This window comes from Gymnodraco acuticeps, unplaced genomic scaffold, assembly GCF_902827175.1.
Source record: "Gymnodraco acuticeps unplaced genomic scaffold, fGymAcu1.1, whole genome shotgun sequence".
Taxonomy (NCBI): domain Eukaryota; kingdom Metazoa; phylum Chordata; class Actinopteri; order Perciformes; family Bathydraconidae; genus Gymnodraco; species Gymnodraco acuticeps.
Genome location: NW_022990590.1, coordinates 3288513 through 3304134, shown reverse-complemented (window position 1 = coordinate 3304134; position 15622 = coordinate 3288513). Strand labels below are relative to the sequence as shown.

Here is a 15622-nt window from a genome sequence, read left to right as displayed (position 1 = left end):
GTCTGTCTGGTGGGGGGGGCATACATGTGTCAGGGTGGAGGAGATTACGTGTGCCACTGTGTACCGTACTGTGTAGTAAATTGTCCATGTGGCAGGTTAATCCATGTATAATAGGTGTCAGATGCTGCATCGCACTGAATTAATATGAGGGCTGTCAGAAAAGAGAGCACACAAATAGCTTAGTCTTTCAAAAATTCAGCGTACGTACAAAAGGGAGCTGGAAAAACTGTTAAAAGGTGGGGGGTTTTTTCTCTACTGGAAGTTATTTCACTGTGTGTTTTTACCGCTGACTGGACAAACATGGATGAGAAATACATGTCCAAACTGTCCCCGACAGTTGATTTCTGGGCAGGGATTTACCTGGTGATAGTTGGTGAGTACAATACGTAATTTCCTTTTCTCTATCCATAGTGACTTGTCTCATAGAATTAATAACTTGAGCTCGCAAATAATTATTTTGAGGCTTCTCTTTCAAATGTCAGTGGGGATTAAGCTTAAACCCATGAATGACTTGTGAGAGAGAAGCACTTAAGACTTTAAATGTAGATTTGTTTGCTTTAATTCTCATTCCTGTAACTTTGAGACGGATAAGGAAACAACAGGGCATGACTGTGTTGATACAGGATATTTTTTTTTCAACTTTTTTTTTCAACAGCATACAGTTATTCTATAAGAGCATGTATCAAAATTAGGTAAACAAATCTTCACTTTATAGAAAAATAGGTAGAGTAGAAATGTAAATACAGCTTATCACCAGGGAAAACAAAATCCCACAGAGACAGAATAAGTAAAATTAATTAATTAATTAAATTAAATAAATAAATAGAAAACCAGTCAGCTAAAACAAAAATGTCAATAATAAACAATAAATGTCGACACAGGATATTAAACATGGGATTTGAGTGGACATTCTCTCTTCTGAGCAAATTACATTATTGATTTTTTACACCAACGAGTCAAGATTGTTAGCCCCTGATCTCTATCTGACTCATTTGACATGAAGCAACAGCACATTTTCTTAAAAAACAGCTGCATAGCGCACACTTGAAGTAAATTAAAGTTTTTAAAATAAATGCTTACCTATTAAATAGCTCTGCATTGCATTAAAGAAAACATGTCCTGCATCCAAGCTTTTCCCTATTGTTTTAATTTTATTTATTTTAATGCTAAAGAACAAACCCTTTGTGTGATTTTTGTATTAACTTGAAGGCAATAGTCTTTCCTTTTTAAAAAGGGTCCTTCAATGAGAGTTGCTTCGCTGCAGGCTAATTAACCTGAAATACATTTACGCGGTGTAACCCCGCACCATACGTGAAAGCAAAACATCGGACACTCTCACAGAGATGTAATTAAAGAAGTGCACCTTAATGAGGTAAAAAAACTAATAAGATTATCATTTTGCATTTCCCTTTGTATGGTGGGTGTTTTGTAGTGTTCATTTCGTTGACTAAAACTATGACGAAATATGTTCGTCAACGAACTTTTTTTCCATGACGAAAACGAGACGATGACGAGACGGCACCGACGGCAGTAAACAATAACTGCAACGAAATCATCATGCAATATCGTTGACGAAAAGTGACGAGAAGAAAATGTAGTTTACTAAATAAAAACTATGCCAAAATCTCTCTTTACTTTCGTTGACGAAAAATGAGGAGACGAAATATTATCAAAGATAACGTTACATTTCTGATAGTCAGTTTTTCTCCCAGCAGTTCCATTTCCGGGGCTGCGGCAGGGCAGCAGCTGTGTGTCTGTGCTGCGCGCGGCGGTACATTTGAATTACACCGGGCAGCGGTACACTGTGAACTGTAAGGAAGACTCGGGTCTAACTCATAACCTTATTTAACAGAAAATAAAATGGCAACAACAGGGCTTGGGAGCAGTGGTCACACTCGCGTTAACCGAAGACCCCCCCCCGCGTCAGCGCGAGTGAGTGATACATTGTGCACTCGACGGGTAATAATGGATTATGACGGAAATGTTACAATCCTCTCCGTCAAAATGACTGACAACGAAAAAGTCTAAAGCCACCACTTCTTGAGAGAAAGAAACGATGTGATATTTGTGCCCATTTTCGCTACAATGAGGCGGAGATAAAAAGCGAATGCATTGTTTCATCAGAAGGGAAGCAATGTGGCCATAACACAGCTGGTAAAAACACCACAAACCTGAGCAGATACTCTGCAAAGCTTCTCAATAATTCAACCTGAGTTTTTCATCAAATAAGGACAAGATATAATCTTATTTATTTATATATACTAAAATGACAAATTATTGGTTTTGGCTCGACTAGTTTGACTGAAATGTTCTATAATCTGATGACTAAAAAAGACTCAACAGTTTTCATTGACAAAAAATAGACTAAAATAATTAGTTCTCATTCATAACACTCCGTTCAATGTCTCACTATGGGATGCGCCTTATCGCGGAGCAAACAGAAGCATCAATCTCATTACGCCAATCCTGATTGGCTGGTGATCTTGACGTCAGCGTCAGGGAATTCACCCCCTATAAGTAGCTTGCGCCACGACGCATGCATCATTCAAACACCTCTTCTCGCTTCAGAGCACATCTCTATAGTAGCCGGACAAGCTTAACGGTCCACAGACTGAACCCAAATATAACCATTTCGGTCGACGGGCGCTAGCCGGCTACTCCTTCTGCTTCGCAAGAAGACGGTAATACTAACGCCAGTTAGTATTAAAATCGACCTCGCCGTTTCTTTCCCCGGAAAGTAAGGTAAGGTTTTGATTTTTCTCAAGCTAGCTACGCACCTGTTGCTAGCTAGCTTCCCCTTACTACCGACACCACGGTAGCGAGGACGCTATTTTTTTTTCTCTCTCACGGAGGAGAAAAGGATTAGAAGTATATTGACACACCAGTCAATATTCTTTGAGAACAAAGGACCCACACCGTCCCTTTTTCTCCGGATTAAGGACGGGTTGGTAACACTTTTTCTCTCAACGACGTACCTGTTACGAGCAGGTCCTCTCCACGCCACGAGGCGAACAAGATGGACGCCTCTCCCCCTCACACCAGAGGAGTCAGGGACTCGGAGGCTCGGTCATGCGGCTGCGGGTTGAAGATAGCAGGCACAGACTCAAACCCAGGTCTGCTCGTCCTGCCTCGGGCTGGAACACGCCCATGAGGCTATTGACAACCCCGGCTCGTGCGGGCATTGTGCCCTTTTCACCCGAAAGAGCCTCCACCGACGGCTAGCACACCAAGCTAGCTTGTTGGAACAGGACTCCCTCATGTCTACTGATTCGCCGTTTGGCAATCAAGACACGGGGGCTTCCGCCGCAGAGACTGAGCCCCTCACTGTGTCGGTCTGGGGCTCACTAACAGCGGCAGCTGCGGAACCGGGATCCCACGCCGTGTCAGGCCGGGACCCGGTGGCGGAAAGAGACGCGGGAACGGAGCCCCACGCCTCACCAGGCGGGAGCTCCCGGCGAGACCTCACCATGGTCTCGCCCGCAGAGGCTCGGCCTGCTCCGCATACCGCCGATGGAACTGCTGGTGGCAGCCCACCTCCTACCGAGGATGGGCCCGTCACCAAGCAGGAACCCCACGCTGCCAGCGAAGGTGGACCGTTTCCAGTCGACCATGACTGAACGGTCCTACAGAGCCGCAGCGTTGTCCGCCAGGGCTCTGAACGTTTCCTCACTGCTAACCGCATACCAAGCGGAGCTCTGTGAGGATATGTTGAGTAATCCTGGACCGGCCGTTCTGGATGAGTTGGCCGGTCACAGACATTTGTCTCCGTGTCCAACGCTGCGCCGTCCAGGCCACGGGCAAAACAATGGGGATCATGGTGGTGCAGGAAAGAGCTAGATGGCTCAACCTCACCAACCTCCCAGACCGGGAAAAGGAGGATGTGCTTGACATGCCCATCGTTCCCGAGGGGATTTTCGGCTCCGCTCTTGCCTCCATGCAGAGGAGATGCGAGTCGAAAAAGAAGGAGGACGAGGCCCTCCACCTCTGCCTCCCTCGAAGGGCCCAGCCGCTGCCTTCGCAGCGGCAGCCCTTCGTCCAAGCTGCTCCGAACCCTGCTCGGTTAAAAATACCGAAAACGCAGAGGTCGCAGTCCGCCCCGAGTCCCCAGCCCAGGCAGGGGACGAGGGCGATCTGGCCTAGAAAATCTCCGGTTCCGGCTGCAGCCCAGGTGCAGCCAACCCAGAATTTCGGCCAGCAGTTGAGGAAGAAGAAGCGAGCGGCGTGACAGCCCCTCCTTCTCCCCTCTGTGACAGAGCTGAAAGTCTACGGTTCCCCAGCTCTAAATGTGTTCCCGCCGCCTCGAGAGATGCCTCAATACCATCCTCAAGTCCGCGTAAACACATGTCACACACTTATTGATTTTTCTGTCATAAAACATTTTACGCTGACGCATCCAGGCTTCGAGCCAAGGGCGCAGCTCGAAAATGAAAAGAAAAACAATAAACAGTCCGTCAACTGTTCCCCTTCTGAGAGCAGCTACGGCCTCTCTCAAAGGGCGGACAATTGACGGGTCTGTGAAGGCACCACCGTCACGCGCATGCGCAGTGCCGGCTGGGGCTGTAAAGGCACCACCGTCACGCGCATGCGCAGTGCCGGCTGGGGTCGTGAAGGCACCACCGTCACGCACATGCGCAGTGCCGGCTGGAGCTGTAAAGGCACCACCGTAACGCGCATGCGCAGTGCCGGCTGGGGTCGTGAAGGCACCACCGTCACGCACATGCGCAGTGCCGGCTGGAGCTGTAAAGGCACCACCGTCACGCGCATGCGCAGTGCCGGCTGGGGTCGTGAAGGCACCACCGTCACGCGCATGCGCAGTGTCGGCTGGGGTCGTGAAGGCACCACCGTCACGCGCATGCGCAGTGTCGGCTGGAGCTGTAAAGGCACCACCGTCACGTGCATGCGCAGTGCCGGCTGGAGCTGTAAAGGCACCACCGTCACGCGCATGTGCAGTGCCGGCTGGTGTTGTGAAGGCACCACCGTCACGCGAATGCGCAGTGCCGGCTGGAGCCGTAAGGGCACCACCGCCACGCGCATGCGCAGTGTCGGCTGGAGCTGTAAAGGCACCACCGTCACGTGCATGCGCAGTGCCGGCTGGAGATGTAAAGGCACCACGGTCACGCGCATGCGCAGTGCCGGCTGGTGTTGTGAAGGCACCACCGTCACGCGCATGCGCAGTGCCGGCTGGAGCCGTAAGGGCACCACCGCCACGCGCATGCGCTGTGTCGGTGGGGATTGTCGAAATGGGGCACCACAGTGCTCAGACACTAGAGGGCCCCATAACACAACAAATAGAGACTCAGAGGGGAAGAGACGTGACATCTCAGCTGGCTCTAAGGAGCATACAGCGGGAGATGCTCACGACATCTGCTTGGGTTTCTCAAGACAGTTACACGGAGCTACAGACTCCAAGTCACCGTCACCCCCCCCTCGCTTCTCGGGCATTCTGCATTCGCAGGCCCGAGGAGAGTCAGCCCATATTCTGGAGAGAGAGATTCTCTCACTCCTAGAAAAGAGGGCTATATCTATTGTACCCGCCGAGCAGAGTCAGGGCGGCTTCTGTTCCAAGTACTTCCTCGTTCCCAAACGGGGAGGGAACGGAATTGGGCCAATACTTGATTTGAGGGCTCTGAACAAATATCTAAAAAGATATACGTTCAGAATGCTCACTCACACATCTCTGCTGCGGCTCGTGCGACAAGACGACTGGTTTACATCAGTCGACCTGAAAGATGCGTACATCCCAGTATATTACCCACACAGGAAATATCTGGGATTCGCATTTCAGGGGATCTGTTATGAATACAGAGTACTCCCCTTCGGTCTGTCTCTCAGTCCAAGGGTGTTTGTACGATGTACGGAAGCCGCGATAGCCCCGTTAAGACAACAGGGTATTCGCCTGGCGACCTACCTGGACGACTGGCTGCTTCTCGCACAGTCGGAGCAGGAGGCTGTTACGCAGACAAATGTCCTCGTAAAGCACCTGCTCAACCTGGGTTTCATAATAAACACAGAGAAGAGCATGTTGTGCCCCGCGCAGACTATACTCTTCCTGGGTTTACGCCTGAACTCGGTGCCCTTTTCAGCTCGCTTGTCAGCGGAAAGAGTGAAAGCTTTCAGAGCTTGTCTCGCTCTTTTCCAGCTGCGCAAACATGTTCTCTTCAGATCATGCCTGCGATTGCTGGGGCTCATGGCGTCAGCCATCCTGGTCGTAAGACTGGGACGCTTACACATGAGGGAGTTTCAGCGCTGGGTGGCCGCCCTAAAACTAAACCCCGCGCGTCATGGCGCGCGGAGAGTGATGGTTACTGTGAAATGCGTAATGGCACTGCGCCACTGGCTGCACCCGACTTTTCTAGTACGAGGTGTGCCTATGGGTGCTGTCCTTTCACGGAAAGTGGTCACCACGGACGCATGTCTGACAGGTTGGGGAGGTATTTATGAAGGTCGCCCGGTGAGGGGTCTCTGGAGCAGAGACCTCCAGCGGGCGCACATAAATTACCTGGAGCTTTTAGCGGTGTTTCTCACCCTAAAACGCTTTCTGCCTTTCCTCAGGGGACATCACGTCCTCGTGAGGACAGACAATACGACCACAATATCGTATATTAACTGCCAAGGGGGTTTGCGTTCTCTCCAGTTACACACACTGGCGCGCAAACTGATCCTATGGAGCGGTAGACGTCTCCTCTCTCTGAGAGCGACGCACGTACCGGGAGTGATGAACCTCGGGGCAGATCTACTGTCCAGAGGTATACCACTTTATGCAGACTGGACTCTACATCCAAGGATTGTGAGCCAGCTGTGGGTGCGTTATGGCAGAGCCGCGGTGGATCTGTTCGCATCGAAAGACAACGCTCAGTGTCAGCTGTTCTTTTCGATGTGCGATCTAAATGCACCGTTAGGCGTGGATGCACTCGCGCACGATTGGCCCCCGGGCCTTCTGTACGCGTTCCCACCCCTGGCTCTGATACCCCCAACTCTGGCCAGAGTGAGAGAGCAACGCCACACACTTATCCTGATAGCTCTGCACTGGCCAGCTATGTACTGGCCAGCGGAGATATATCAGCTGCTGTGCGGGCAGCCATGGCAGCTCCCACTACGCATGGACATACTGTCCCAAGCGGGGGGGGCGATCTTTCACCCACACCCAGAGCACTTGGCTCTATGGGCCTGGCCCGTGAGTGGTACAATCTGAATACAGTGTGACATGAAGCTGACCCTGGCAGCTGCCAAGCGAGCCAGTGGCACTCATGCGCTATCTGTACAGTCTTCATGCACTCAGTTTGCCCCAGGGCAAACAGAGTGTGGTTGAAGCCCAACCCTGCCTTTATCTTAAGGCGGTTGGTTCAGGTACCACATTTGACATTGAGGCATCCTCCCCGCCACTGTATTCCTCCGGGGAACAGCGGCCGGATTTGCCGTGTCCAGCCCGTGCTTTACGCACGTACAGGGACAGATCAAGGGTGCTTCGTCATAATGACCAACCTCTTGTGTCCTGGGCTAACCCTTATAAGGGCAAGCCTGTTACTAAGCAATGGCTCTCCCACTGGTTTGTGGAAGCAATTGCTTTGGGGCCCATATGAGTCAGAGTTCGCAGGCACCCTCGGGTCCGCGAGCTCTTTCGACTCAGGGTCTGGCTGCATCCTGGGCTCTGTCCAGGATGCCTCCCATCCAAGACATTGGTGCAGCGGCGAGCTGGTCCTCGCCGCTCACTTTTGTCCGCCTCTTAACAGGCTGGACGTTCTGCTCCCAGTGTGACTCAAGCAGTGCTGGGCACCTGGTTGAGTCAGAGCTCTACCTGTTAAGTTCTGGTTGGTTTGGTGATTTTCGAGATAAGCTCGTCTGACAATACGGGAGCTACAATTTCCCATAGTGAGACAGCGAACGGAGTGTTATGAATGAGAACTATAGGTTACTTACGTAACCCCAGTTCTCAGAGTAACATGAAGTGAGATGTCTCACCAGACGGCCCTCCTTGCTATGGTGAAGCGAGAAGAGGTGCTTATTTTGAATGATGCATGCCTCGTGGCGCAAGCTACTTATAGGGGGTGAATTCCCTGACGCTGACGTCAAGATCACCAGCCAATCAGGATTGGCGTAATGAGATTGATGCTTCTGTTTGCTCCGCGATGAGGCGCATCCCATATTGAGACATTGAACGGAGTGTTACTCTGAGAACTGGGGTTACGTAAGTAACCTATAGTTTTCTTTGACTAAATCTTGACTAAAATAGTTACTGTTTTAGTCAACTAAAATAAGCCAAAAATGCTCAGACTTTTAGTCGACTAAAACTTGACTAAATAAAAACAGGATGAAGGTGACTAAATATGACTAAAACTAAAAAGGAAATGTAACACAGGACTAAGACTAAAACTAAATTAAAAAATAGCTGACGAAATTAACACTAGTGTTTTGGCAGGTGGGATGCGCAGCCCCTCCTCCTACACACACGGAGCTCAGAAGTGGAGTGTAGTAAGACAGAGGAGAGTTAACCAGCTGCACCTGTTGTGTTGCTGTGCATGAAAGTTTCACTGAAAAGAAATGCTGTGCGTTACTGTACAGACATCAATCTTTACAATTAGGAAAAGTTAGATGCCGCCTATCACAGTGCCCTGAGATTTGTTACTAACTGTAAAGCACTTACTCATCACTGTACCCTTTATGCCAAGGCAGGTCTGCCTTCACTAACTGTACGGAGGCTCAGTCATTGGTACATGTTCATTTACAAAGCCATGTTGGGTAAACTACCTTTTTATATCTGCTCTCTGATCTCTCGAAAAATTGAAAGTACATATTGCCTGAGATCTCATGATGTTGTTTTATTAAATGTGCCAAGTGCTAGGACTGTCTTAGGGAAGAAAGCTTTTAGTTGTGCAGCTCCACTAAATTGGAACAGTCTGCAAACATGTTTAAAACTGAGCACTTTGGTTCCCCTGCATCATTTTAAAACTCAGCTGGGTGACATGCTGTTTGATACTCATGGTACCTGTCACTGTAAATAGAGTTTGTAAACTGTACCCTGTACATTATGTTGTTTGTCATCCTTATTGTTGTTCTGTTGTTTTTATGTTACATGTGTAACTAATGTCCTGCAGGTCACCCTTGAAAAAGAGATCTTTTGATCTCAAGGGGCTTTCACCTGGTTAATTAAAGGCTACAAACAAACAAGGACTGTAACACATGCATTTTGACAATTGAATAATCATACGAGTAATTTTCTTTTCAAAAAAATTGAAAAATGTGGTGTTCGCAGCATCTGTTCTCAGTTTAATATCCATTTTTAATTAGAAGTTCAAATCTTTTGTTGTGGACTGACAATCAAATTACATTTAAAGAAATCATCTTTTACTTTGAGAAACTGTGATGGATGTTTCTCACTATTTTGTAAAAAGTTAAAGACCAAACGATAAAATCTAGAGAAATCAATTATTTAAAATTATCGATAATCAATATATTGGTCAGTTGTAGCCTTACTCTTTGTTTGTCATACACAATCCAAACTGGACACCATCTACTGCTTTGGTGATATTGAATGTAAGGAAAGAGTGACTGATTCAAGTGCTCCTACATCTCTTTGTGCCCTCAAATGGAACAGTGTTTGTCTGTAAATGTGCGAGTGTGTTATGTTTACCTCCTATACGGACAGTTCCATGACCTTCTCACCTGCTGGTGTCACTTTGCATTGCCCGCACATGTCTGACTCACGTACCTGGACTTGGTCAGCTGGGATGCCATCTGTCTTGGTGTTGATGTCATGAAGTAAACCACAATAGATAATCCAGTTTCCATGTAGAGCATCAGTCCACAGGCCATTGTTGGGAGATCTAGGGTAAGATAGGGATCAACTGTCACTAGGGACATACATTCCCTCTGCAAATTGATTTACCTCAAATGTCCATCCATGTTGTATATGAATCAAGAAACTCAAAACATACTGTCTGGGTAAAGTCAAAGAGATCCAAAATCAAAGCTCTTTTAAACTTTGGTACATTGCTCTGGTTTTAGTCAGTCTAAAGTGATTGGATTAAAAATGTGAAGAAATTACATCATGAAATATCCTCGTTAAAGATTCAGTAGCTGTTCGCTCCCCGTTAATAACTTCACGCACCACCAGCTGTGAAAAACCACCACCTGTATAGATCACAATCCCTACAGGTGGTGCGGTGTTACAATAACGTTAGTCATACAAACACAGGATCTGTCATATACTGTAAGATAAAAGCCACATGCTGTTCAGGTCCGTGTACTTCTTGTCAGTTTGATTTTTCGTTTGAACCAAAAGCCAAAAAACGAGAATACCAGCCTTTTTTCGTTTTTGATTTAAAACGAAAAAACCAAAGCCTTTTTCCCGTTTTTGTTGTCTAAATTAAAAAAAACGGATAACGAGAAAACCTAATCAAAAGAAGTCTGTGTACGCTTTGTTATACAGATAAATAAAGCAATGATCATATTTTTAACAGACTCAAAATCGGATCAAGACTAAAAGGTTTTGTAACATTTAACAACATTCAGTGCAATTAATTTTTCAAAATGGATTTATTTAACACAAAAACATAATAACATATAGTTCATACTCTTGTGAGGTAAAGTAGAATCTGCCTGAAGGATTTAACAGGAACAAACATATGGTGCAGGTTGGATAATAGGGTTATGATATGAACTAAAATAAAAGATGGAGGAGAACAACATTTTAAATAGTGTGGTTAAAGCAGCAACGATAGATTATATTCAATATGAATTATCAGAGAATTTTTTTTAATGAGAAAAATGTGATTATTTGTGGCCTATTACAGCTTTGTGCAATTGCCAAGACATAAACTGGTGCTTTTGGCACAATTATTGAAACCACAAACTCAAGTGTCAAACACTAAAGCTTCCTGAAACACAAAATAAAACATAATGTGTCCCCCAAATCGCAGCATCAAGCCAGCACACAGCTGGACCACATCAACTAATCAGCTGCTCAATGACACCATGTGCTCTGAGCACTACACAAACTTTTAACCAAATGTTCTAAAAATAACCCGTTGGACGAACCACCATTTGTTATGACCTGGCTCAAAAGGCCACAACAAAGAGGAGACACACCATGACCCTTTCTCATTTCTCTAACTCCCCTCCTCGACTCCTATCCTCGAGACTTAGTCCCGCCCACAGGAGATGCGAGCCGTTAGTTACATTCATGGGCGGCGCCAGAGATTTTCTGTTGGGGGTGCTGTGGGGTAGCTTGCCGCTTCATAGAGGTTGCTCAAACATGTAGCATTTCCCATTAATGTAGCTATGGGCTACAGTGACATTTTCTACTGCAACACTCCCCACACACACATACAGTAAACCCGTGACTGTTACAATGAAGGCTCGATAATCAGTTCACGGCATATAGAAAGGGTAAAGTGCTATTTTGTGGCGGACCAGCCTCCTAGGTGGGTCCGGGGGCATGCTCGCCCGGAAAGATTTTTTTTTAAATATTGAAGTTAAAAGCATCAATCTGGAGCAACATGAAGAGATCTATGGATACATCTCTCAACACCCATATGAAACAGAACTGTTAATCCAAGCTGTCTGTGTCACTTTGAAATTATTTCTGATAATCCATCTTCATATTTATGTCAGTAACGGAGATTTCATATTAGCTACGAGAGTATATGACAGCTTCCGGTTTTGGGCACATGGCTACGCATCACTCATTCACCAATGGGGAATGTTTAGATGGATTTTAGGAACGTCCCCTCGATTCTATTGGCTCTAACGGTAAAAAGAGGTGTCAATCATCAAAATCGACCAAGGGGGGCCATATGGAAAATGCACCCAAATGACCCCAGAAGTGAGTTTTGTTTTCCAAATCTCTCTAAAAAGATCAAATGTCCCTTATTTTTGCAACTTTAAGGGTTGTCTAAAGAAGCAGACTTGATCCCGAACTGGAGGCACATAAGAAAACAGCGGTTGTTTGTGATTGATGTGCATCGCTAATGGATTGGTTCTCTTTGCTCTAAGTGTTGTTTCACACAACCGCAACAGATTATTTCCTGCCTGAAGCAACAGATGAGTTTAAGCAGACAGTCCTTTGGAGACAATCCACCCTATTATTTATCATTTCATCATTGAACAATGGTTGAAGGCAAATAAATGAGTGATTTTTGTATAAAGAGACCCACAAGCATCCACACAAGGAGACCTCTGCAAACACAGCATCCCAACAATCAGTTGTTTCTCTTTTTTTAGATCATTCTGCAGAAGCATTTTGCTTTAGTTTGTTGACATACATTTGTTTTACAAAACCTGCAGACATCAGGGGACTCCTAGAGAAGACAATCATTAATACAAAGTAATAATTAACAGCAGTGGCGAGCCGTGACTTTTATACCTAGGCCCTCTGATCATAAATCTATCGATTAGATTTATGATTCGAAAATAATAAAAGTAGGGTAGACATGTGGATATTATCCGGCTGAACAAAACGTGCATTTATCTAACAGGTTTGTTTTCCACAGACCTTATTTCAAGCTATTTTCCAAAACCCTATGGAGAAATCCCGTTGCTTTCTGTCGAGGGAATCCGAGCGCAGCTTACTTCCGGGTTTTAGGGCGCGTCACTGCACCACTTGCATAGACCTCACAGCGGGCGGGACCTGTCATAAAGTCCGCGAAAATAAAGCCCGCCCATTTAGAGGGAAGATATGATTGGTCAATTGTACTGTCATTTGACATTACTCTCTCGTTGAGTTTGAGTTTGAGTTTGAGTCAAAAATATATTGTTTTATATCAAATTAATTTATATATATATATATATATATGCAATTTTCGACAGATACAGCCCACTAAAAAATATATTGTTTTATATCAAATGAATTTATATATATATATATATATATATATATATATATATATATATATATGCAATTTTCGACAGATACAGCCCACTCAAAAATATATTGTTTTATATAAAAATGTATTTATATATATATTAGCTGTACACTTTACGAAAATAATAGTTTTTTATGGACAACTTTACCATTCAATCTCGTCCAACTGATTTTGCTGCCGTCACTCCTCGGCTCTTGGTTCAGGCATTTATCAAACCTGGCAACTCCGGGTTTCCTGGCAGCTGTCAATCAAAGTCCAGTGGCTCCGCCCCAAAGTGCCAGAAACATTTCACGCGCGCGTAGACAGACTCCGCGAGGCTGATACTCCCGCGAGCGAGCAAGAGGGCTGTCTCACGGGCGCAGAGCCGCTCGCGGGGGTTTAATCTGCGCGCGAGGGTCATTTTATGCGCGTGTAAAAGCACATTTTCCGCTCGTGAGTAGCTTGTTTTACGCGCTAGAATATTGACCCAAATCTGACTCCATAACAAGCCCTCCCGTCTTTACATAACTCGCAGAGACGGCATTTAACCCTTCACATTCCAACAGAAACTGAACAGGCAGATACGAAGGATTTATTTATTTGGAAATATTATTTTAAATACAATTAAATCAAGTTATTTTGGTAAAACTAATGAAAAATGTAACAACAAAAAAATGTAAAAAAGTTTTCAAATATTATTTTTTAGAATATCTTAGGCCCTCACAGAGGGCCTAGAGGGCCCTGACGGCTCGCCACTGATTAACAGATGTTTTGGAGTAGAACGTAAGTGCCCTGCAGGAGACTGAGCATACCAAAGTTGCTATCTTTAAGTCATTGTTGGTTGTTGCTGTTGCAGGATGAGCAACACAGCAACTGACAAAAATAATAACAAAAAAGGAGATGCAGAGATGCAGAGCCCAGCAATGTTATGTTCAGCAGGTGAGGACCCAAAAGCAGACAACCTCAGAGAGATAAGAGAAGGATTATTGTCAGAGTTTTTCATGAAATAAGGAACAAAGGGTGTATTAAACGGTTTTACAACAATTACTCAGATTTATTGTACAGCACAGTGTGTACCTTAACTATGACATTTGAAATGTTGTTGAAATCTTGCTTACAGATTCACAAGACATCATTATTTGTAGAAAAAAGTCCCAATCTATCAAGAAAAATGTACATGTATGCAATATCAATGCATAGACTGACTATCATTGCATTAGCTGTTTATGGTTTATATTCCATATGTGTATGGGGCATTTAGAGCATAAACATGCAGAATGACTCCAACCACGGTGTTGTTATGCACAAATATTATAATCAAATACAACAGGGGTTTTAAAAAATAATAGAATAAAAAACGTAAAACATATAGTACAAACAGGGATACAAATATATATAATAATGCCAGTTTTATGTCGTTTGATGGGATGAAGAGTAAGACAACAAGCCTTTTTAGAGACAGAGGGGAGAGAGTGTTCATCACCCTGATGATGTGTAAGGGATTTACCCGCTCTGGCAGAGCATGCTGGGTGGCTCCAGTATCTCTGTACAGTAACTTAGAGACTGTGTGAGGGATGGATGGGGTCACACTCAATTGCTAGTGGCTTTGTTGGTATTGTAAATGTCCAAGAGGAAAGAAGTGAGGCACCAGTGATCTCCCCAGCCCCATTTACTTTGCGCTGTAGGATCCTGCGGTTGAAGGAGATGCCGCTCCCAAACCTTATAGTAATGCAGCTGGTCATAATGCACTAGATGATGCCTCCGTAGAGGCGGCACATGATGGCTTTAGGGAGAGGATGTTATCTTTTGCACCACAAACTCCTGACCTGATGCCTGGTTTTATTGTAATGGTGACGGAAAGTTCATTAATAAGGAATGAATGCAGAGCACTTGTGTCTAGATAGCTCAGGGAGTCGAGCCAATTAGTACTACTCAGGGACAACAACCTTGCAGGCCTTTCCACAATTTATAAGGTCTGCTTTATAATTAAACATGTCATCGAAAAAAATGATGTCAATCAAATTGTCATAAGCGTGTGTAATGGAAATATGTTATATAAAGCAGGCTGAACCCAGAATACATCAACCAATCTTTCTAATGGAGGAGACATTATTAGGAGACACATATTATCCAAGCAGCAATTCTGAATTAATGGTAAATTCTATTTTAAGACTCTAATGCTCTGTAAGCACTTTGCTTAAAGAGTAGACATGTATTCTGCAATATGTCACATAATATTTCAGAAGATAAGAATAGCTACATTTTGTTGAAGAAAGTAATCAGATCATCCACTTTTTATTATGAATACCTGATGATAATGAATGAATAACCAAAGTGTTTGAATTGATAGGTTCCAATTCATTCTTTGATGGTTTTTGTTTGTTTGTTTGTAGTCTTTATTTAACCAGGTGAAAGCCCCTTGAGATCAAAAGATCTCTTTTTCAAGGGTGACATTTTCAAGGGTGACATTGTTGTTCCATTATATATTCATGATGACATTCTGTAGTAAGCACAGGCACCTATTATTAGCCCCGGCCCACATACAAGAAAGATATTGTGAAATGAGGCAAACAGATAGAAAATACTTTTTTAAATTCATAACCTTGTTTATGTCACATTCATGGTCTCAAGCATGGTGAAAATATACATGAAAAGGGCGAAACGTGACTGTTTCAACGCTTAACGTTTGCTTAACCAATACATCAGTCTCTTCCGCACTAAAAATTAACACAGCTCATCTTGTTTGTTAATAGTCGTATTAGCTTCCTGTGGAAAAAAAAGGT

At 44.8% G+C, this 15622-nt stretch overlaps 1 protein-coding gene across 1 annotated transcript in view; it reads left to right on the top strand.

Moving 5' to 3' along the window:
• Nucleotides 1-300: 300 nt before the first annotated feature.
• The window catches only part of opn8a (opsin 8, group member a), a 77388-nt gene continuing 62066 nt past the window's right edge, over nucleotides 301-15622 (top strand). Inside the window, exon 1 of the mRNA XM_034228549.1 lies at nucleotides 301-373. Coding sequence (XP_034084440.1) covers nucleotides 301-373 — 73 coding nt within the window. The remainder of the gene's footprint in view (nucleotides 374-15622) is intronic.